This window comes from Xiphophorus hellerii, chromosome 20 (assembly GCF_003331165.1).
Source record: "Xiphophorus hellerii strain 12219 chromosome 20, Xiphophorus_hellerii-4.1, whole genome shotgun sequence".
In the NCBI taxonomy this organism is placed as follows: Eukaryota; Metazoa; Chordata; class Actinopteri; order Cyprinodontiformes; family Poeciliidae; genus Xiphophorus; species Xiphophorus hellerii.
This window is the reverse complement of record NC_045691.1, coordinates 26,081,671-26,105,934: the sequence shown is the minus strand read 5'-3', so window position 1 is coordinate 26,105,934 and position 24,264 is coordinate 26,081,671. Positions and strand designations below refer to the sequence as shown.

General features: G+C 41.1%; 1 protein-coding gene across 2 annotated transcripts in view; it reads left to right on the top strand.

The window, feature by feature from the left end:
• The window catches only part of cdh4 (cadherin 4, type 1, R-cadherin (retinal)), a 307,449-nt gene that overhangs the window by 99,868 nt on the left and 183,317 nt on the right, over positions 1-24,264 (top strand). For both annotated transcript variants that reach the window (XM_032549916.1, XM_032549917.1), the window contains exon 3: positions 20,368-20,391. In XM_032549916.1, coding sequence (XP_032405807.1) covers positions 20,368-20,391 — 24 coding nt within the window. The remainder of the gene's footprint in view (positions 1-20,367; positions 20,392-24,264) is intronic.

Below are 24,264 nucleotides of genomic sequence, written 5' to 3'. Positions count from 1 at the left end.
CTATAAATATTTTTCATTCACAATACTGCCACAAATAGCAACCAATAACTAAAATTATTGGTTGCTATTTGAACGTTTTGCAGCCGAGCGTCGTCGATTAGCCACAAGAGCTGTCAACAACAGTGCAAGTCAAAACTACTTATTTTCTTTCTTTCTGTCTTTCTTTCTTTCTTTCTTTTGAGTCTTAACCAGGAATACAGGGTGTTAGAACAAACTTTTGAAACAGAAGCTCATAGTGATAGCTTAAGCTAAAACAGCAACTAGATGGTGCTTTGTAAGGCAGACTTCACCTTCCTTCTACCTCTGTAAAGCACTCAAACATAGAGGACTCAAAATAATAGCTTATAGTCACTTCACCAGACAAAGTTAAACGTTGATGGTAGAAGTATATAATCACCACATAACAGACTTTATACAGATATCATAGTGTCATAAGATGCCATGGAGTCCCAGTGTGGGCAAAAATCCTTCTTCTGTTTTCAGTGAACCCTCTAAAATTGGTTATATGTACAATGCATAAAATAAAAGGTCTATCAAAATCATGATATATCTGTATTCAGCTGTCTCAATGCAGTTCAGGCGCATAATCACAGCTGTGCTTCTCCTTATGGCAAAATGTCACGTCTGGTTTTTGCTGCTATACCGGAACAGATCAAATTGCGGTTTATTGGTGCTATAAGAGACTGAATTGGGGGGGGATGATGGAATTTTACTGCAATCCTGCCGCCCATAATAGGGCTCAGTTGCGTTTGCTTTACAGAGAATGGTTTTATTGAAAAGCTAATCTTGCCGAGGTTATGTAGACAAACGACAGCATGACACCAGAAAAAAAAAGAAAAGCGGAAACATCTGCTCCCCGTGGGTTTTAGTGGGCATAATTGCAAAGTGTTTTTATTGTATTTGTTGTTCAAGTCAATTGTCATGTCATAAAAGTGCAAACACTGCACATAAGGAACACAAGTGAGTCACAGGGAGCAAATGGAGAACAGAAGGAAGAAACTGACTTGATTCTGAGATTTATAATTGTTGTTTTCCTCTTTATTTTTTTTTTCTTGTCTTTTTTTTAGCACCTGTCCAGCTTCACACTTTCAGCTTTGAACACTCCTGTGTTCACGCAGATGCTGCCAATTTAACAAGTTTGTTGCTAGACATATTGACTTTTTTTTTTTTTATAAAGCCCAGCAGCTACTTCAGAAAAAATGAGCCTATCAAAAGCAGTTATGCCTCCTGAGAGTGAGGTCTTGTTCTCTCTTGCCATTCTTTCTATCTCCGCTCTGTTCAGAGGCACATAAATGAGCGCATGTGGGTTGATGGTGTTACTCTGATGGAGTCTGTCCACTCTGAAATGGAGAGGGGTAAAAAAAATGAGGGCTTACATTATTCTTAATTTTCCCTTTAACTTTTAAAATTTCCATGTAAATATACTGTAGCTAAACTCTGTCAGCTTTGGTGTGAATTTGCCATCATTCCAAACTGTATTTTAGCTCTTTCTTTGGCTTTATCCTTTAAACCACGCTGTAAAACACCTCCATAACTGCAGAAATTCGTAAAGGTGCAACGAAGGCACGCAGTGTGAAGCGGGCGGCCAGACACAATTGAAACATACTGGCAAGTGACAGAAAGTGCTAAAAGGCAAATGGTTCAATGTGTTGCCTCAGTCTCTCACCGGAGGAAAATGTGTTCTCTGTCCACTTAGTGCATTCGCGCCGCCTGTCTAAGTGCTCTATTTGACCTTCTCAGCATCTCAGTTTCCAGAACAAAACTCATCACCTCATACGTGACCCACGCTCTCACATTTGCTTTCTTGCTGACAGTCGCTGTTGAACTATAGCCAGGGATCGTTTCGCCAAAAAATAAATAAACACAGCTCAATCTGAGGCCACTTGAAACATACAAGCGGACAGATCAATCCTGTAGTAAACAAGTTTTGCTGTTTGGGATGGGTTTTGGGATTTGATCAGTTGCAAAAAAAAAACAAAAACAACTAATAAAAATACAATATTTTGGCAAAATCATTGAGAAAAATAGTCGTATGTTTAAAACCAGTTGTTAAAAAAAGACGAAGAAGTACCAGAAAACAATAGAAAAAACTTTGACGTGACAGATAAACAACCAAAATAATCTCCAGCCAGTAGTTTCATCGACACTCTTTAACTCGTATTTGAAAGACTTAAATTATTTGAGCAATGATGTTGCTTTTATGATTTTATCATAAATGTTTGGTCTACTTACACAGTCAAATGTGCAAAGTCTGCACTTTTTAGCTAAATGTAATGAAATTTCCCACCAGACAAGCATTCTTGCTCCATTGTAACCAGTAATTTCTGGTTACCCTGAGCAAAGTCACTGAAAGACTGCAACATAAACACCCCTCTAAACCCATACAAGCAGGTTCTCCTATGATTTCCATGGCTAGAGTAGTATAACGCGAAGCGCTCACGCATGCAGACGGCTCTCAGAAACAAAGAACTGGTCTCTGTTGAGAGCCCAGTCAATTCACCTATGCAGACACTTCCTCACTGCCAGTCAACAATTATTGGTATCCTGAAGTGGAAGCAATTAGGAGCAACAGCAACTCAGCCATGAAGCTGTAGGCCACATAAAACCACAGAGCAGGAAACGGCACATAATGAGGCGCACAGTGTGGCAGAGTTGCCAACAAATAGCAAAGTCAATGGCTACAGAGACTTTCAAGTTAGCTCAGCATCAGTTCGTGGAGAGCCTCATAGGATGGTTTTGCTTTTGAAACTCTACAATATAGCAGAACGTTGGATTAATTCACATAGAGCCGCTGGACGATAAACACACATTCTCTGAATTGATCAATTATCTTCTCCTGTTTGATAATCCTAATTTGAATTACTTGAGTTTGGCGAGTCCTTGGAAAACCTGCTTGCCTGACTGAATCGTGTGAAGTGTACGGCTTGATGGTGGAAGGCTTGTGTTTCTAAGTTCCAGTGAAAGAAGCACACGAAGACAAATCTGATATTTTTACCATGGGAACTATGCACAATTGGGCCTTTTCCAGTTTTAACATAAATATGCACCAGTGCCCAAAATAGCATTTATTTGGACATAGTCAAGCAACTTTGATGTGGAGGAACATGGCTTGCTCTCCAAAGCTTTGACTTTCACTGGACTTTCACTGACAATTTCAAGATGAACTTTTAAGGAAAATGCATCAATGCCCAACCTCCTGATTGCTTTCTTTATGGAATGCTTAATACCTCCCAAAGTATAGCCCTGGCAGTAGTGTTGAAGTTATGATACCCGTAAAGGATTAGTCACCTTCATGCTAATGCTTACCTGCTAAGAATTGGAATGATAAAAGCAATCGTCTCAAAGCATGTGATCTAAAATAGTTAATATCTTGCTTTGTTTCTCGAGATTCATCCACAGAAATGTTAAAACCAAGACTTGGGGAACTGTGACAGTTTTGGGGCATCAGTGTTGTTTGTCGGATGATGTTGCCAAATTCCAAGCATTCCTGCTTTAAAACATTGCGTCTCTCTCATTTCTGTCCCTCCACCTGTCATATCCCGTAGTCTGAATCCGTCAGAAAGTTGTCTCAGCGGACCAGTTAGGCAGTGGGGTTACAGCGAACGCCCAAGGGTCCATCGTGGTATTTTGATGTCTCCAGGAAGCAAATAGGCTCTTAGGGTCAGTCTCAGGGCTTTGCATTCTTTGTTGGGCAACAGCAGGTTGTAAATCAAAGCTCGAGAAGGAGAAAGAAAAGACATTTCAGTCCAGTATAAAGACTTTGAACTTCTCCAAGCAGCTACTGAAATGCCATGTCCACTTACAGATCCCTATCCAGTAACCAGCTCACGCACTTTGTCCTCGCATGTTGAGATCAAAGACACTTGCCAGACACAAACCGGTTTTCAAGTCCAGCTGAAACCTCACCCGTCCTTGCTTCTCATTGTTTCGCTTCGTGGTTTAGCAATGAGCCCACGTTTCCCCCACGTTTTAACCCAACCAACGGAGCCGAGCTCCGATGGTTGGGGCTCACGCTGCAGTGTGGCAGCGATGCCACACTGCAGGAACTTGGACGAAACGCTTTCTATGTTTCGACATGCACTTCATAATGTCTCCTTCCAGCAGACACATAATGGAGCTCTAACAGACCCAGGGGAGATTGTTAAAATAGCAGGGCAGGTTAGCTAAGACTTGCAGTGAAGTATTCCCATTTGGGGATCATCAGACGGGATTGATAGGAGCCTTAAGCCACTTCCTTACAGCTGCATGCGGAACAGATGTGACTGCCGGGACGAGTCCTAGGTGGATGCGAGATATTTCACAGTACCCTTTAGCTGTTGCTTGTCATTAGAAGCCTGGGGGATATGAAGGGTGGCTTCTGTTACTCGGTGAGCAGACAGCGGTGCTCTTTGCTGCCTTAATGATTAAATGGGGTTGCAGGGAGATGAGTTAGGAGGGGGAGGGGAGGTGATGAGCTGACACGGAGCAAATGAAAAGAGACTGTTTGGCTGCCGCAGAGATCTAGGTGCTCCTCGTCTTTAATCATAACAGCTTGGAATCTATTTTTTGCTTGTTCTCCTTTTCTCAATTTCCCCCCTCACCACCCTCTCTCATGCACGACGTGTGACTCCAGAGAACGCAAGCGTTGAGAAGCTTCTCCTGGGCGTTATCACTCTGCCTCTCACCCTCATGGTCTCCCTCCCAGACTCTGAATCTGCGGGGCGTAACTAAGCATCCTCCTCCATAACCTACCTACCTGCCTCTTGATCTTCTCCAGCCCTCTTTCATCCTCCACCGGCCTTAATGACAGACATTCATTTAACTCAGACTACTTGGGGAAAGAGATTAGGGTTAGTGGTAGTTGGCCGAAACGGGGCGAGAGGCGGGGGAAGAGAAAGCATGTTGTCTTAGCACGTTGCTCCTCACCTGGAGGCCTCTTCGTCCTCAAGTGCAGGCTATTTTAAACCATGATTGATGCCATTAAAGACAGCACTGGCGGCTCCAGCAAACCAACAGGATGACGACGATGAAAATGATGATAGGGTTGCTCTTGTAGATGACAGGCTTCATTTTGTGATGTCCTTCACATAATGCTGCTGTTTTCTCCATCAGCCCCACCTCTTACTCTACTATAATGCCATGTTAACAACCACGAGCAGCAATAGACCAACACAAAGCAGCACGTACTTGTAAAGTTGAAGAAAACAGATGTGAGATTTTGAAAATGTATTCAAACTCGAGGCTAAAAATTTTGGTGTTCAGCCACCTTAAAGGGGCGGTGCTACTTGTTTTCCAGCCTCATATAATTTTATAACACAAATAACCATGTTACCTTCAGTTGTAGTACAAATGCTGTATACATCTAATGATTTAAGAGAAATTTAACACCTTGAAATTTGGCCTTTGTCTCTTTAAAAACTTCAACTTTTCAGAAAATTATCACAACAGCTCTCCTCTATTAACCCCACAGCAATATTTTTAGCAGCGTTGCTCAGAGTACTAGCTCGTATAATGAGCTCAGGAGATGTGCAGTTCCATCAGGTGTTTGCTAATAGCTGCTGGCTAGTCTGAAGGAGCTGAGTGGGGGAGATGCGTGGAGGCCTGCTCTGTGAGCAGAAAGCTTGGAAACTTCAGCTCCAAGGAGGAGCTTTGTCCTTGAAGACTTCACTAGGTCCAACCAGGCGCTTTTCACAGCTGAATGGCTGCCGTGGGAGATTAAGGTATTTCTCAGACATACATGAAAGAATCAAAGCAACACTACAGGTGTGTTTGTGATGAGGGAATAACATTATAGCCTGATGTAAAGAGTTGGAAGTTAGGGTACAAAATGACATTCTAATCTTTGAACGTTTCACAGGCCTAACTAGATAAACTTTGCTCTTAAAGAGATGCATGGAGCAATAACTGAGGTGGAAGAACATATAGCAAGGACAACTGTTAGCTGTACATTTGATAAATGTGGCCAGGGGAAAGCCACTGTAGACAGAAAGACAGAAGATGTTTTGCTTTCAGTTTGCCACGAGCCGTAAAGGTAAGAGAGCAAATGCAGAAGAAAGTGCTCTGTTAATGGAAGATTTTTCCTTACCTGCATTCAAAATGACATGGGAAGGAAAACACACTGGCCAAATAAAGACACATGATGCTGGTTGGATCATCATGTGGGAATTATTCCTCCACACGGACATTGAGGCTGAACGGAGCTAAATACTGATGAATCCTTGATTGTTTTAGGTCAGATGTTGAAATGGTTGACGTCTGGGCCCAAATCCACCTAAGAATCAGTGGATATTTAAAAAAAAATCATGTTCACAGGCATTCTCCATTCAATTTGACTGAGTTTAAGCTCCTTTTAACAAACAATAGTAGATAAACATAGAATCTCTCCATGTGCATATTGTTGCAGACATACCACTAAAACACTTGGGGAGGCCGAACACAAACGATTTGTCAGTTGTTACTGATTTAAGAATTTTGGAAAACCATGTACAATTTTTACTCTGTTTCACATTTATGAACTGCATGATCTATCAAATGATTTCCCAGTAAAGCACATCAATGTGTAATTAGACCACAGGGAAAAGTTTGCGAGGTAAAACCTTTGCATGGCAATGGAGGTTTGCAGATGTTTCTGTCCGCCCAGCAGCAGCAGCAGCATCACGCTATGCATGGAAGCATTGAATCAGCAGTGTGTGCATCTGTGTGTGTGTGTGAGTTAGAGAGAGAGAGAGAGCAGTGCCTGTTTTTGTGCAAGCCTGAGCAGTCTGTTCTGGCGGAGCGCAAAGAGTAAACTGCGACGGGAGACCTCGGTTCAGACATATGTTTAATGTAGTACTCCTCACATGCACAGCGGCGTGCTTTCACATATGTCGCTGACTATTCCTAAACGTATTTTTTAAAATTGCCAGATGATCACTTCCACGCACACGCAAACACGCACGCGTGCGCGTATTAGCACAAACGCTAAACAGAATGCAAATCGCACGAGATCCAGGCAGACGTGTGCGGTTCACACGGGGACGCACTGTGGCTGCGGGGAAGCAGTTGGCAGCTTAAAGCCCCCGAAGCGTGTGTCAGCTCCTCCCTCCGTCCCACGCTGGAGATCTGCATTTTAACTAAACATCTGGCTGTGTCGGCACCAGTTCGTCACAGCGGGGAGTGGGGGTACGCAATGCATCCCCACTGACTCCAATGCCACTGGAGGGAAAAAAACCACATCTTTTCTCTTCCTATGTTTTCATCTTTCATGTTGGAAATCCGCATTCCTAGTAAAATCACACACTAGTTCTAGTTTCTGAACAAATGTTTATAGTTTTTGGGGGAGGAGTGGAAGGAGGAAATAAAAAGAGAAAGCATGCCAGTGTTTACCCACAAATGTCAAATGTCCTAACACATGAGATGTTTACATAGTTAAGTGAAACCACACGCAGCGCTGCAGCAATTAATCAGCTGCTACCTAAACGGCATTAACATTAAGGTTGAGTCACCCCATTAAATACACAATCCTTCAGGGAAAGCGGCTCTTTGTTAGATGAGAGAATGTAACGGCAGTTTCAGAGATCTGCTTGGTATTCAGGGTTTAGGAACGTCGACGCTCGGCACAGTGGAAGTGTTCAGAGGTTTCAGATTGACAGGGGCTCTTACTGCACCCTGATCCAGATCTTTAAAAGAATTAAAAAGCAACAGCTGTCAAGTCTAATTAGTTCTGATGCTGGTTGTCAAATAATCAGAATCGTTTGCATGAACACGGACCCCACACATCAAACGTACACAGCGAAGCTGAGCAAAGTGATGAAACTTAAAAAAAAACCCCAAAAAACAAGAAAACTGGCAGTTCTGTTATTGATGGCAGTGACTCTTTTCTAGAACCTGGCCTGAATTTTGTTCTTCTCAGAACTCTCGCCAAAGAGTAAAAAGGCCGTATGACATGTTCAGTGTGTCCAGTTTCTTTCTCTATGATGACTACCCCCAAACCATCTGCTCCACATTTTTATTGAAAGGGGAAGGTGTTATGTAAAATCAACTTTTTTTTAAGCTTTATATCATGTTACACCTCCCCAACTCATCTCCTCCAGACTAGTGGCAGCAGCAATTAGCAAACTCCTGGTGGAACTCCTGGCCTGCTGAACTTTTCACACAAACTACTTTTCAGTCCATTGCTCCTAAGAACGGTTGCAAATGGCATAAACGAGAATTGTTGAGCTGTTGTGCTGAAGGCGGAGTGTCAGAAAGAGCAGGAGCTTCTTAAGGAGACAGACGCCAATTTAAGGTGGCAATTTGAGAAGGCAAATCTCTTTTAAGTTAAGTTTCGTATATTCAGCGTTTTTATGCTCACTGAAGCTAACAGAGTTACTTGATTGTCCTATACAATGGCACTGTGTCTGGAAAATAAATACCATTCCCTTAAGCTCTTACCGGACAACATTCAGGAAGTAAAATAATAATAATATATAAAAAAAACAAAAAACTTTGAGGTTTCTCCTCATGTAGCTGTTGATGTGGTATCAAAAGGAATGGTGTAATTCTTCTGCTACATGTGTACTATAGAAACCACATGGTGTACTTCAGTTTGTCAAGAGAACGGCTGCGTTTGTTTGGCAGCCTCTCTTGACTCAGGAAAACACGGATTTAAAGGTGGCTTTGGAGGATACCTGGTTAAAAGTGAACAGGGTCGTTTGGTCGACTGGGGGAAGACTGGCTGACGTTGTGCGGTGTGTTTCAAGATGGCGGTTGGGCTCAGGTTGGAGCTAATCTCTAGTACTTATCAACATTTTTCATGCTTTTGGATGGCAAGATAAATTAATTGCTACTACAAGTAAAACTATAGCATGTACACCTGCAAGCAAAGGAATGTTGTGTTTTTGTTTTTGACTCTTGACAATGTCAAATACACTTATAAGTCAATGGTGAATTCCTTCATGCAGAGATAACGAAGACACTGAGGCAACAAAACAACAGAGAACAAACATCAATAGAATAGTTATATCTACGTATTGTTAGAAGGGTCAAAGTTCAGACCTAAACCCAATACAGATCTACGATAAACCTGACTGAGCTGAATTTATTACATGAAAAAAAAGAATAGTCCAAACATTTTGGTCTTTTACTGTGCAGATTATTTGTAAAAAAAAAAAAAAAAAAAGAAAAAGAATCGCGTATCATTTTCCTTTCCATTTACAAATATGCAAGTCTTTAATGTTAAATGAAAAAAACCCCATAAAATTTGTTAAAAGGTTCTAGAGAAATAAATATTTTTTTTGCAAGGCTTTGTACGTCAACATTCAAGCTTCCTGTATAGTCTGATGATTCCCGCCCCAAATGAATAAAAGATACAACAGAAATATATATATTTTTTTGTTTTGTTCTTTTTTTCTTCTACTCTCCACTAGCAGCACAGGTCAAGAAAAAGCCACATTTCTGCATTAGGATTCAGCGTGCTGCAGATAGTTGACCTTCAGCACTGTAAATGTTTTTACCCCCTCTCCCGCATTACTCACCTCCAGCAGAGACTCATAGTGAGTATTGACAGTTGGAGTGAAAGGAGGGATGTGGGGCTAGGGGGAGTAAAGAATAACCCCAATCTCAAGGTATGACTTTTGAAGTTGATTTATAGACGCGCCGGCTGTCCGTGATGTGTGAATATTTTCTTTGTGCTGAAATCTCGTCCAGACTTTGCGCTCGTCTGTAACTGCGGCAGTAAGTCAAAGCACCATAAATCACAAAGTTCTGTGCTCAAGTCTTCATCAATATGTCCCCAGAGTGGCTGCTGCTTCCAACACAGAGCACATCTACAATCCTTTACTCTGAAGAACAGAGGCCCTCGGTGATCAGGCCTGCAGTGTATCGACAGTTTGGTGGGCATGAAGCAGAAGTCGCCTTAAAGAGCCCCATTACCTTTGATTTAAAATGTACACAGACGAGCCAAGTGATCCAGGCGCCTGTCTGAGGATACTAGTTCAGCTTTGTTCATGCGTCAGGAATGGGAGGATGAAAAAAAGAACTGATACAACCCATTTTATCCCCCATCAATAACCTTTTTGCAGTCTCCTCTGCATTCACTCTGCCAGTGATGCTAAAAAGAGACATGCTTAAGGAGAGACGTTCTATTTCATGCAAGTTTTTATTTTTTTACTCTTTTTTTTTTTTTTTTATCCACTGCAAAAACACAAAATATTACCAAGTAATTTTGGTCAAGTTTCTATTGCAAATATCTTAGTGCACCTGGAATAAGACTAAACTAACTTATGAGTAACATTTCAGCAATAATTATGAGCTTGTTTTAAGTCAATAATTTATTAATATTGATAAAAACAAAAAGTGCTTGTTCATTGGCAAATTATATTAACTTCTAACAATACATTTTTCCCATGAAGTAATATGCCAAATGGAACTAGTACTTTTTCATCAATATTAAGGAGTTACTGACTTAAAACAAGCTCATATTTCTCGCTGAAAACTAGTCGTATTATTTTATGTCTACTAAGATATTTGTACTAGAAACTCAACCAAAAATACTTGGTCAGATTTTGTGTTTGTGTAGCGTGTCCATTTCGACTGCTAAAGCAAAACATTGTTTGCTTTACGTTCTAAGCTGAGGCTGAGTGGTAAGAGCTGAGAAACGGTGCTTCCATGGTAGGACCCGTCGACATCACGGCAGTCGAGAGAGGGGAAAAAAAAAGTTCTTCGTCTCCCCGCGCAACCGGTACCCGTCATAAATCAGCCCGCCTCCCACAGCCGAATATTCTCACACATTGCCGCCACGCCAAACATCGCGAGGGAGGAATGAATGCGGTCGACAAATCTCTGAAAGCATTCTCCTCTTTAAATCACAAACACCAGAGGTCCACAAACAATCTCTTAATATGTTGCTCTGGAATACGCTCTCAACATGTGGCCAAAGGGGAGTCATGACTTATTTCAGAGCAAGTGTGTTTGTGTAGCCGCTGCTCCACACCTACAAACAGCTCCAAACAATAAGCTTCCACTTCTTGACTCGAGGTGTTTGTCATATTCTCAGTTGCGGCGGTGAAAAATAATTTTTCTGTAATTAATTGTGTTTGGCAGCAGCGTCCGCTGGTGGCTTTTGTTGTCTCACAACGGGCCGGTTTGAATCTAAGCTGAAGCCAATGGGGGAGTTGAGGAGTTTTTATTTTCCGGACGGTGTCGGCGTGGGTTTTCCTAAAGCGCTTAACTCTCCACTCATTGTTCAACTATTAGTTCGGTTAAACGGAAATTTAGAGCCGACTGTTGGATATGAGCTTGTGTATTGTTGTCTGTGCCCCAGTATTTCAGCATGTAGTTCATAAAATACCGTAATTGTTTGAAGCAGATCATGATATTGTTAGTCCTATGAACCTGCCCACTTGAATCATACTGCTGGCTCATTAGCAGTTTGATCTTCTATAACTTTCGGGAATAAAACACATGGTCTAAATTACACAGTAATTTTGCAATTAATTTTGGTTTCTTGCTAGAATTTCCTCCATCCTTCCATCCATTGTCTATACCAGCCCATCCTCACATGGAGTGCTGGTGCCTATCTCCAGGAGTCTTTGAAAAGCTGGCAGACCCTGAACACACCGCCAGCCCACTACAGGGCAATGCAGAGACAACCAGGACAAATGACAATGCATGCAGACACTCGTATCTAAGGAGAATTTAGAGAGGCCAATTAATCTCTCTGTCATGTTGAACTGTGGAAGGAAACCAGAGTACCCAGAGAGAACACCCACACACACACACACACGCATAGAGGGAAACTCCATGCAGCGCTATCAACCGCAGCACTGTCACAGGAATTTTAGTTATAGGTATTTCTTCCTAACGTTTGAGAGAATAGAAATTCCCCTGATATCTGTTTATTAATAGAGATTTCCCAATACCGAGTCCCAGCCTGACACTTAATTAAATTCAGTGCTATGTGCAGTAAGTGCTTGAAAACATTGTTGCTTTAAATTGCAGTAAGTAACTTCAAAAATATGTTAAGTGTGTCTTTGTCTGGATGTCATAACATGGGACAGGACATTTAAAAAAAAAAAAGAAGAAAAGTCAAGGTCCAATCTATCCTACTTGTGGTTCTACTGCCATCTGCAGAAATGCAACGTAATCTGCCAGGGCCAGGAGCGAAGGTCTTTGCAATGTGAATCATGCTCATGTACGCACTGCTCAACATTGCCATTTTGGTGCAGCGTGTCCGGATGCTCTCTACAAAGCTTTCTGCTGGGCTACAGCTCCTTCCACACAGCGGAGCCCGCTAGTAAGCAGGGTCATAGTGGATATACAGTTTTCCTGTAATGGATGGTAAGTTGTTTCTCAGCCACTAGCACTGCTGTGGCAAACTGGTAATGTTAGGCAGCACGTACATGAGCTTTATTGACAGCGCAAAGACCCTCTGCGCTGCTCTGATTGGTTGTTTCTGACCAGCAGTGGTGTATGTTATACTGACACGACATAAGGACGGTTTTTACAAATATGTGAAAAAAAAAAATTCTGTAGTTATCAACAGCAGCTTTCAAGTACAAAGCAAATCACATAATGTGTTATCAGTATAACACGAACTCCACCAGTCCTGAAAAATTCAAAACAAAAGGCTGCTGGTCTCATCTGTACCATATTCATGCCATACTCTTTTCATTTATAGTTGATGGATTAATCAGTCCTCTATGAGAGACTCAAAACTCTGGTACTGTTTTCCAACCTACAAATAGCCCTACAATAAACGTCTCCATGATTTCGTTCTTAACTTGTCTGACATCATACTAATTCTTCATGATGCTGTCCTCTTTCAAACCTCTGAGGCTCAGACCTTCCGCGAAATCCAACGTTGGTTTGCTAGCGCCGCTTCCCTCATTATTTCTTGGTCCAAACGCTGAGAAAAAATTGCAAACGAGCCCCGGCAAAGATGAGCCCTCTCTGCCCACCTGTCTGGTGAGAAGCTGTTGGTCGTTAGCGGGCATCAGCGTCCGCAGGTAGGAGCCCGAAAGGTTGACTTTGCCTTGTCCAAGCACCGACTGCAGCACAATTACACATACCAGTTAGTCTCCAACGCAATCTCTTCAAACGGGGGCTACACATGAACGTGAATACACGCAATTACTCCTTCCGCAAGAGCTCCTCTGCTGCAACGCGCCGATGCCGTGCGTCGCCGCGCTTTCCATTCAGTCACTTCAGTGTAATAATTAATCAGACTAAACATACAATGCTTGACAATAAGGCTTTTATATTCAGCACTAATCAGACAACTCATTAGGCAGTAATGAGCCGTCGCTGCCTGCTCTTGTCGTGTTTGGGGGAACTTGGGTGCATGGGGAGAAGTGTTGGCGAAGACAACACACACATACACCTACACACGCACGCCAACACGTGCACACACGCACACACACAAGCCCTCACTCCAGTAGTCCCACTCCAATTATGGTAGCATTTCACCCGGGAAGAAGCCCACTTACTCAGTATTCACTTTATGAATAATTGATTGTTTGTGCCAGTGTTGTATTTGTAAATACACGTCTGTTCTTTGATAAATAGTTTTCTAGACATACTCATTTGCTCAATTTGATTAGACTCTTAAATGTATTATTTATTAGCCGAAATTGCTCTCCGGTTATTAGTCATCACGGGGGCAACTAGAAGATTTAGCATAAGGACACAGCTGCACGCAAAGAGACGTTCTCACATCAGTCCACGCTCGTTCACGTTGCAGGTGGCAGCTAGCGCGCATGCGAGTGCTTTGGTGAGTAGTTAGTCTGTCATAAGCATTTTTGACTTCTTTTAAACACGTGTAACTATGTTTTCAGGTCACTACGTGACAAAGACCCAATCATTGAATCAAATGGACCATAGGTTGACTATGTGATCTTAACGACCCCTTTAGTGACCTTCACTGGCCTTTTTGGTGTGACATCTCTAATATATAACCCTTTCAGATTTAGAGAGGGAACATTTCTCAAAAAACAAGAGAAGTTCAGTCCCTCCCTATGTAAGTACTTTGAACTGTCATGTCTTCGACGATTGAGAATCTACAACAAGTTGTCATTTCTAATATTTATTAACCGAAGAAACAACCTTTATCTGGTGGTCCATTTACTTATACGGGTCTCCACTCCTTGCTAGTACTGGGTTGGGCTGCCTTTTGCTTTCTGAACTGCCCTAATTATTTTTGACATAGATTCAAGGAGACATGGGAAGCCATTATATATTGATATTATAGCAAAATGCAGTTGCTGTTCATTTCTCCTGCTCCTCCAGATTCACAAAGACGCCCTACTGGATTGAGATCTTGTAACTGTGGAGGCCAGTTTGGGTACAGTGAACCTTGAATTTTGTGAAATACGCCGTGGTAATAAAGGAAAGGACACGGTCAGTGAAGCTGTAGACAGTTCTCATTTGGTTCTAAGGGGCCCAGAGTGTTTCAAGATGCCAGGCCGCTGATATTAGGCAGGATAGAGCCATGCTTTCACAAAACTTACTCCATATTTTCAATATTGCAGGTGAAATTGAGACTAATTTCACCAAGCACCATTTTCCAATCCGTTATCGTCTAATTTTGGTGAGTTTGTGTGAATTGCAGCCTCAGGTTCCTGTTCCTAGCTGAATGGAGGGCAACTGGCGTGTTTTTCTGCTGCTCTGGTCCATCTGCTTTAAGGTTGAGATGTGTTACAATGTTCCTTCAGAGATGCTATTTCACATTCCTTGCTTATAATGAGAGATTTGAGCTACTGATGCCCCTTTCATCATCTCAAACCAGGCTGCCCATTTCTGTCTGACCTCTGGCTTTAACAAGGCTTTGTCATCTACACAATTGTAGCTCTAGAGAACATGGTTGCATTGGAAAGTCCTACGAGATCAACAGTTTCTGAAATACTCAGAGCAGCCAGCATAGCAACAACAACTACGCCATATGTGAAGTGTCTTAAATCACTTTTCTTACATATTTTGATTCTCAGCTTGGATTCCAACAAGATGTCTTCAACACGTATAAACAGCTAAACTCATCGGGTTGGTGGCGTGTAAACGGCTGATTCTCTGTTAATCTTTGAACCAGTGTACCTACCAGCTGCTACATGTAGAAAAGATTGGCTTTTTGGTGGGCATATTTCCAAAAGGGTGCAAAATGCAAAAAATAATTAGAGTTTCTTTCCTTTTAAGAACTTTTTTTTTTCTACAAATCCCTAATAAACAGTGTGACTAATTGTGACCATTTGGATAAGGTTGTAAAATGTGGGAGTCTGCGTCATTGCTTGCTTTGACTAATGCCTTTCACTGCAATGGTTTCCTTTTTTAAAAAAAGTACATTGAATTTGTGTGGCTAATTTGAGAGGAAACTGGATGAATCTGATCTGGACAAGGACACAGTACATTGCTTAGGAATTTAAATGAATTTACTGGAGGGCAAATGCAACATAAATAAGTTTAATTTTCAATCTGACTGGCCACAAATTTGCCTTGCTTCTGTAATGCTAAAGTTTTGTCTGGCAGGTTATTGATCCACGGTCTTGGTGTGGATAGGGCAAGAATCCAATCGCTTGGGACACAATAAATACACCATGCCGAAATGTTCTGTGTATTAATTTAGCTGGATATGATAAAAACTCTATTCTCTCATTTCTGCCTTCAGGGCGACCATTTGATTACTACATGAGATGATGGCAAAACTACACGTTGCTACAACTCACCACAAACGCAACATTCTGAGAAGAAAACAACAGCGGCACAATGTTTTGTGCTGCAGTCGTCATGGCGATATTAATATATGCAATATTCTAAACAAATGGTGCAATATGCAATATGCTAGGCTGGTACATTTCAATTGATGTGCATTAGCACCGTAAATGCTAATAATGCAATATGTTTGGCCAGCTGGATGGATTTTTACTGCCTCAAGCCCCAAGATGACTAAACTGAAAAGAGTGGTGGAGATGTTCTTATGATGGGGGGGAGGGAATGAAAATTAGGAAATTACAGCTTTATTATACCTTATATCATAATTCCAATGTTCTACAGTATTATCATAGCAGCATGTATTATAAAGCTCTACCACAAAAACAGACCTTTCTTTAAACAAGTCCATCACTCAAGCTTAACAACAACTGGTCAGTATTTTTGGCTTACGCTGATTTTGATTTTTTTTTTTTTCACAACTAAATCATCCAACCATACATTTTCTGTGTACCCTTGTCCCTAGTGGGGTTGGGAGGGATGCTGTTGTCTGTCTCCAGCGAATGTTTCGGGCGAGAGGCGGGATTCACCCTGGACGGGTCGCCAGTCTGTCACACAAAACGAAATCAGAAGAACATAATAAAAGTTTTTCAGCCAAACTGATTTTTGTGAAATGCATTTGACAAAAACCGCTTTGCTTTAAGAGTCCAGTGACATCCCAGTGGCCGTGGAGGCTGATGATTTTAGTCTTGCAGGACCATTCTGTGGCCTTTGAGTCCGTCACTCACATCATTAGCTAACGAAGCTCTGCAGCTTTTAGATTAAATCAGAGCTTACCTTACAAGTAGAAGCTTAAATTTTGGTCACTTCAGTTTTATATTATCTCATCCCTTTTATGCAAATGACATTAAGCTCCACTGCTCCTTCAAAAATTTCAGAGTTTTTCAAACCATCTGAATTTCATGTGGGAAAAGAAATCGCATATTTTAAAAATTATCTGTGGAAGGTGTTGAATAAATAAAATGTACTTACTTAGTTCTAAAACTTCAGTTTCTTGGTGTACTTTCTGTTGAATGTAGACTCTTGTCTTTACTCTGAAGCTTCCGAAAAACAAAAGTCGTATGTTTGGTGATGGACAAAAGCTGAACGCTCGAAAGAATAGAACTTTACTGTAAACATGTTCAGCTGTCCTGTTTGCTGGGAGTCTCCTGCTTCCTGAAAGAGTCTCTACATCAAGATGTTTTAGAAAATGGTTTCCTTTTCAGCACCTTCACCAACCTGCTTCCCCATACTGAAGGCAGCTAATTTTGAGTTCTCTGTACACCATAGAAGGTTGTTTGAGGTTCTGGTCAGTCAGTCGCCAGTTGGAGCTGAAAGAGCTGAAAATCAAACAAATGAAATCTCAAACTATGAACTCAAGTGTTGAGGTTCCAATGCAGGTGTTTCCAAGATATTGTTTTGAGAATAACACCTTGCAACCTTTGCCTTTTCTGATTTTCGGTAACTCTGCTGATCCAAAACGCTGCTGCTTGTGTTCTCACTAATTCTAGGAAAATAGGACACATCACCCCTGTTCTAAGGTTCTTACATTGGCTCCCTCTAGCTTAGAGAACATGCTTTAAAATACTTTTGTTCGTTTATAAATCATTGAATCTTCTGGTTAAAGTCTGCTCTGCTTCCCCAGAGTCGGATCCAAACACGGACAAGCAGCATTTTGGTTTTTACACTCCTCTAATCTGGAACAAACTTATAGAAAACTGATGAAACTCTGAGTTCCATTAACTGGAGGCTAAAACCCCCACTTGTTTAGAGTTTTCTTTGATTGTTATATTCCTACTATTTACTGAAACATCATTACTTTTAGTATGTAGGCCATCTTTTATCATACCACTGAAATGAAATATTTTTAGGTTGTTTTATAGTTTCATAATGTAAAGCACGTTGACTTGCCTCATTGCTGAAATACACTTGCCTTGCCTTATTGTTATAAATATAATCCCAAATTTACAAACAAGGTGCCGAGACACATGTGTAGCATCATTCAGCACAAGAATAGAGATGTGGATTTTTGTACACATCCAGCCCAGCTTACCTCTTTCCAATCTGAAATGTTCTGTATTTTCTTCAGAGCTGCAGCCTTTAGCTGTTTGTCCGTGTTTTTGAATCTGCTGAATACCTTGAAACCTGTTGCGAAGGGGTTGTGGGCAGATGCCCAGCGACTCAGCGAGGGGGTGAGCGGAGTTTTTAAGTGTACTGATGGCTGTACACGCGCTTGCTGGCTTCCGCTCCTTGTACGTACTAGGAGGCCAAGGGAAGGAGGGAGGGATGAGCAGCCCCGCTCTGCACCATATGCCAAATATGAGCCTGCCTGCCAATGTGTTGGGGATGCTGGCAAGTGCCAGGACGGCTGAATTCTTGACAGAGGGAGATGAATAATTGAACATGTGCGAAGCTAAGTTCTGTTGGGATGGACCGGGGTGTCTTTAAACACGGGAAAGGGGAATAGACGGCCGAGTGTCTGAAAGCAAAACGATTGTTTAAAAAGTGCTACGGTTTTCTCTTCTTTTTTTTTTTTGTCTCTAAAGATGTCAAAAACTTTGCATGGAGTAAACAAAAAGCGGTTCTTGAGTTGTTGGTATAGTAAACTGCTGAGATGAAAACGTATAAAACTCTGGCCTCATAGCTAGCTCTGATATGCTTTGCGAAAAGAATACACTTTTTTTTTTTTTAAACTACAAAAGAATGTTGCAGAGATATTAGTCAATATTCAGATTGTGGGAGCATGCCTGGATTAAAAATGTGAATAATTTAGCAGACATTTCCAACAAAACTTCCTCTAATTTGCTTTATATACTTTATATTCAATAGTGTCCTTTCAAGTTTTACATTGTTTCAAACTTTCTAATTAAAAGGGGCGTCTTCTTAAGGAAGAGGGCATTAAACAGCTCTTTATACTTTGTAAAACTTTCTCATACAATATTTTATGTGGTGAACACATTCTGATTCTCCTGTTCAGCTACCAAAATTCACCGTAAGCCTCACGCACCTATTTTCTTGGTGATGTTGAGTCAACCATCACTGCGCCTTGAAAAGGTCACACATTTCCTACAGAAGAACTTTCATTTTTGTCTTTAGAGGTCAAAAACTTAAATCTATCACAGTTTCCAGAGTGACTTTAAGCAGCTATTGCACATTTTCCAATCTTGCCACATACTTTCGAGTATCTGAAAAATTCTTCTTTTTTTTAACTGGAAAATTAAGCACATTTTGTGAAACATCAAGCGCTGTTTTGCTTATGTCTCCCTTTTGAATTGACTCTGTATAAAAGGGATGAAGCTGATGCATAAGGACTGAGACTGCTGCCTGTGCAGTGATGTCATTTTTTTTTTTTTTTGACCGGTTGCCTGATCATTGAATATTTTTAGTAGTTACAGAGGTATTTGCTGAATTAACCTGAAAACAGGTCGCGCTGCTTACAGCTGGAGCCACTCCAGGCTTTTAGCATGCTGAGGTGAGAGAACCAGCCAACTATAGCATGATCTTACGTAACACTACTGAGTTTTTGCTGCGATATTAAATAGTTCTTGCATAAACGCAGTTGCAGTGATCATGCCACATAATGTTTCTGCTAGAACTGGCCGATAAATCAATTTTATCTACTAATAGAAATTTTTATGAAGATTTCAGTTTTGGAAAGTCAGATATCCATTGGGTTTCCATAGTGATGTCACTCTGCCTATTACCTACCATGTTTTACAGCCTGTATTTAGTTATGTTCAGGTCGACTCTCATGAAATAAAAACAAGATTTTAAAAATATATATATTTTTTTGTCCTTTCTAATTTCTTTTCAAGAATAGAAAGCAGGAAAAAAGGCTGGACAGGATAGACCGACTGCAAAGGTAGTCCAAAACAAGGTGGTGATCTTTTAGTCTTCTACAGCCAAACACTGTTTCACGTAATTGAAAAAGTTCCTTTTCGCTTTCATCTGACAAGAGCTCCTTCTAAAGCAAGGGAAACGCTCATTAGTACAAAAACATGTCAACACAAATACACGCTATATTTTTGTGTCAAAAAAACTTTGAAAACCATGTTTCATTTTCCTTCCCATTAAGGACTCTGCACCGCTTTGTGTTTGTCGGATAGCATTCAGATAACATATCTTTAAAAGTTTGCGGCTGCCAAACAGCCAAACGTGGAAAAAGTTCACCAGGGTTGCAAGTGGTACTGCAAGAAACTGTAACCTGTTGCAATTGTGTGCGCAGAAGGTAGCGCGCGACTCTCTGAAGTTTTTTTTTTTGTTTTTTTTTATTGACAAAACATAAGAGACGACACAGACATCACGTCAGGTGCTTGAAGATAAAGATGAATTTTGCTGCCGGAGGCGATGATTCAAAAAAAATAAGGCAAAAAGAAAGAAGAAAAAACAAACCAGACTTGAATCCTGTTTTTAAATGATGTTGCCTTCATAAATGTAGGCGACTGCATGGATGTAACAGCAAAGTTTCCTCAGTAGAGGCTTTACTTTATGTTGCGTTTACATCCCCGTCCTGCTACTGTTTCTGACTTTCCATTAATCTTCAGGAATTGATCTGCTGGCTTCCCTTGTTTACCTGTGTCTTTAATATTGCAGTGCCACTTTCCCTGAAACCTATTATGTTCTAATCATCACTGTCTCTCTCTCTCTTTTGTCTCCTCCCCCAACCCTCCTCCCCACCCTCTTTCTTTGTGACAGATACCACCCTGTCCAGCAAGCGTGGTAAGTAGCGCCGCCTATCGCTCACGTGATTCAAAGCCATCTGTGCGTGGACTCCACCCGCGCCGGCGGAGTTGCTGCTTGCACTGATGTGAAGGGAACCGCTCTCAGATGCTTAGTCTCGGTTGGGGTCGGGGCGGGTGGGGCCGGGGATGAAGAGGGTGTAACCGAGCCACAAACACCATTTGCATCACCGGGAAGCTGTCACCCCCTCCCCTCTCAATCACAGTGAATGTCACAGCAAATGTTGAAAATGAGGGGAGAAGCATCAAGCGAAGGCAATTATGAAAGCAGCATCCACACACCCATGTGGCCAATCAGAATTTCAGTTCAGCATATTTTCTCTGCATGCTCTTCGCTTCGACCTACTTAGTCAATTTACCCCCTTTTGACTCCAATAGTACTCAATAACAAGCCGAGAGGGGGCATCGTTTTCTTTTCTTTTTTTGTTTTTTCCTTTGAGTCTTTGCAACTTTAATGGACCCCATCTCGGTTTAGACTAAATAAAGGGTAGATGGATCTCTCCCCCTCCCATCCTACTACGGCGGTGTCTGTGGTGCAGTCACTGCTGGCTTCCTGAAACTCTTTGTCCAATGAATGTGAAAGTCCATCTGCTGTTCTGCCTTTTGTTTCTCTCTACAATTTGCCGGCGTGATTGTGCATCGTCCAGCTATCTGGACCGGGCGCTCGTTCTCTCCCAGTGCTTTGTTTTCTGTCGATGCACCTTTTGTATGCATCGGCGGCGCATTGTCCAGATTGTCCAGACAAAAGCAGGGAATCTGGCTGAACTCTCCTGAACTGGTGGCGGCTTGAGGTGACCGCCGCCGAGTCATTCGACGGGGCCTGTCACAACGACTGATTTTGCTGGACCATAAATTGCCACAGAAGTTACTGCGGTAATCAATAATATTGTTGTTTTGAGGCCATTTTCATGTAATAAATATCGGTAATGGCATAAGAAATGCAATAACGCAATAATTCTCAATCTTCTTCAATCAACTTTAAATTCTCCTGGGCAGTTAACATTGGAAGACATTTTGAAAATCCAAAGTAAATAAAGGAAGCAACAGAAACAACAAATAAAAGGAATTACAAAATTGTGCGCCAGACTGAAGACTTTCGTCATCGAGTTTTTGGTTAAAAGACAGAAACCAAAGAAAGTCACTCAAATGGAAATTATAGAGTTCGTTTTAGTTCACCATGAGATGGAATTAATTTACTGCTTATTGCGACAGGCCTCCATCTGACAGCATCAGTCGGGAGTGGTAGACAGATATCCAGACTCTGGGAGTCTGGTCTGGGGAACATCAAAGAGTCAGCAGGGGAACAGGAGCATAAAGCTGCAGTTTAGATTAGGCCCTTGAGGGGGGCTTTACGTGTGTGTGTGTGCAGCTGGGATATACTTTGCTTTCTGGTGGAGGAGGTGATGATACACAGCACAGTGAAGCTGTGTGATCAATATTTCATTGCTGAGCTAGCAACAGTGTTCTGTGTTCCTGTTGTTTGGGTGTTTTTCTTTTTTTTTTCCAAATCCAGTCAGGAGTCGGTGAGTAGAAAGGCAACAGGAAGCCACAAAAATATCAACATTTGCTTTAATTTGTGGTGTTGATTTTTGGACTCCTTGTTGCTCCTACCAGAGACGGTGACTCTGGTCTCAGACTTGCGAAGGCCAGAGCCAAACTGACTTCCTCACTCGTTTGAAACTTCAGACTTAAATGAGACTCTTGGTCTGGGATTTGACGTTATCACCTCCTGTAACCAGAGGGGAAAGCAAGCCAGTCAATAAGTTACAGATGGCAGCTCTGTTCAAACTCTGCCAAATGGTGCGTTTGGTTTATTAGTTAGGGTTACATATTGTAGCCTCCTATTGTCTAACATTCATTTCTGATTATTTCAGAACCAAAAACAATAAATCAGAATTGCATCAAAAAAGCAAATTTACCTTAATAATCATATTCCAAAATGGTTATTTTTGGAATAATCATTTTATTCCAAAATAAAAACTAGTAATCTAGTTAACTAGTTAACTAGACATTCAACTAGTTAAATATCACTAGTTAAATTCATTAACTAGTGATATTTAACAGTCATTTTTTTCTGTTAGGTTCGATGATTTTGGATGACAACATATGAAAACATTCAATTAATTTTCTCAAATAATTTGAATATTACATGAGACCATTTGAGATTTCTAACAAAATAAATATTGGTAAACTGAAAAGTATGCAAATATGCTGCACATGATATGCTTTCAACACTTGAATGAGTCAATATTAAGCAGGGATGAAAAAATATATATGTATATATGAGGGCCGGCACTTTTACGTGTTGATTTTGATCATTTAGTTACATAGATTTTTAGCATGTTTAAAATTTTAATGCAATTAATCTTGTTTTTTGTTTGTTTGTTATTTTTAAGGTACAAACACAAAGGTTCCGGCTGGAACCATTTGTGTTTGCGTGTTTCTGGTACGCCTGTAAATCTGACGCACAGGTTGCACCGGAAAACGGTGAAAGATGACAAAGCTGCTTCTCTTGACCCACTGTGGGTTCATTTTTGCTTAAAAATCCATTGATCTGATGGGACAATGAAAAAGACTATTGTTGTGTTCAAGTTGTGCAAAATCTTCTTCAAGTCTTAAATACAATCTCAATGCAAAACACATTGCTGCTTACGAGAGCGATCGGGAGTTCCTGAAACACATGACAGCTGAATAGTAGGACTTTGCACCAATCTGATGGTTGAATAATCTAAATAACAGATTAAAAACAATAAATGTCTTTGTTGTTGAGCTCGTATGTCTATTTATTCAATAATGTAGCAGAAGAAAAGGATTTTTGAATGAAAGAAGTTGCTTGTTTTGTCCATCTAGTTCTCCATTAAATTGCCATTAATTATTCAAATTTAATCACAAACACGATTAAAAGTTTTAATCCAGTTTCATCGATATTATATAAATATGTGGATTATTGCATCATTACTGAATTGCAGTTCTTCAAAATGAAAGCCCCTCCTGTTTAAGTCAAATAGAAGTTCAAATATTAATCTTGTTTTTTGTTGTTTTTTTCTTTTGCATAAATGTATGTTTTATTTATATTTGGGTAAATGTGCTTCGGTTAAGTTTAAAATGATGTGCAACCATTTATAAGAGGTTTCCGAATGATGGATTGCTCTCTCAAAAAAAAACATGCCACTGAACGACAGTTTGCTCCATATGAAGACAAAACCATGAATACATGATTTGAGAGAATTCTTATGTCTGTCTGTAGTGATTTGAGACTCGACCTGGACTCTGAAAAAATGACCTTGGCTCGATCTCTCCTGGTTTGTTCCGCCTCGCCTTCTGTTCTTCTTGCTGTACTGTGCGCCGTCCCATAATGTGAGTCGTTTTCCATAATAAAAGGTGGAGAAAGACAACATAAAGTAATAAGGAATTAAATAAGCTATGATAGGGAGTGAAGCCAGGGCAAGGTCCGTTTGTCTCTGCTCGCTCTCCTTAGCTCAGTCAGCAGTAAGTCATCCAGAAAATTGCCCGCCATTTATGCCTTTCGAATTTCAGTTTTTCCTACATGCGTGTGTTTTTTCGGGACCATACGTTACAACGCCGTACCTGCCGTGAGAATCTTACGTGCTTTGACTCCTTCTCTGTCTCTTCCCCCACTTAACGGGCTCTCTGCACGCCCTCGGCAGGGCCAGGGCTTGTTTGGACTCGGCTGACGGGCGTCCTCAACCTGAAGTGGCTGCTGGCGCGTCCTCTCCCCTCTCCCGGCTTAATTGGCTCTACCTGAGGCAGGAGGGCAAGGTGTACTCTCGATAAGAGGAAAATGCTGTTCTTGGCTGGTATTAGTGTCCTTATCTATAATCTCCAGATTGAT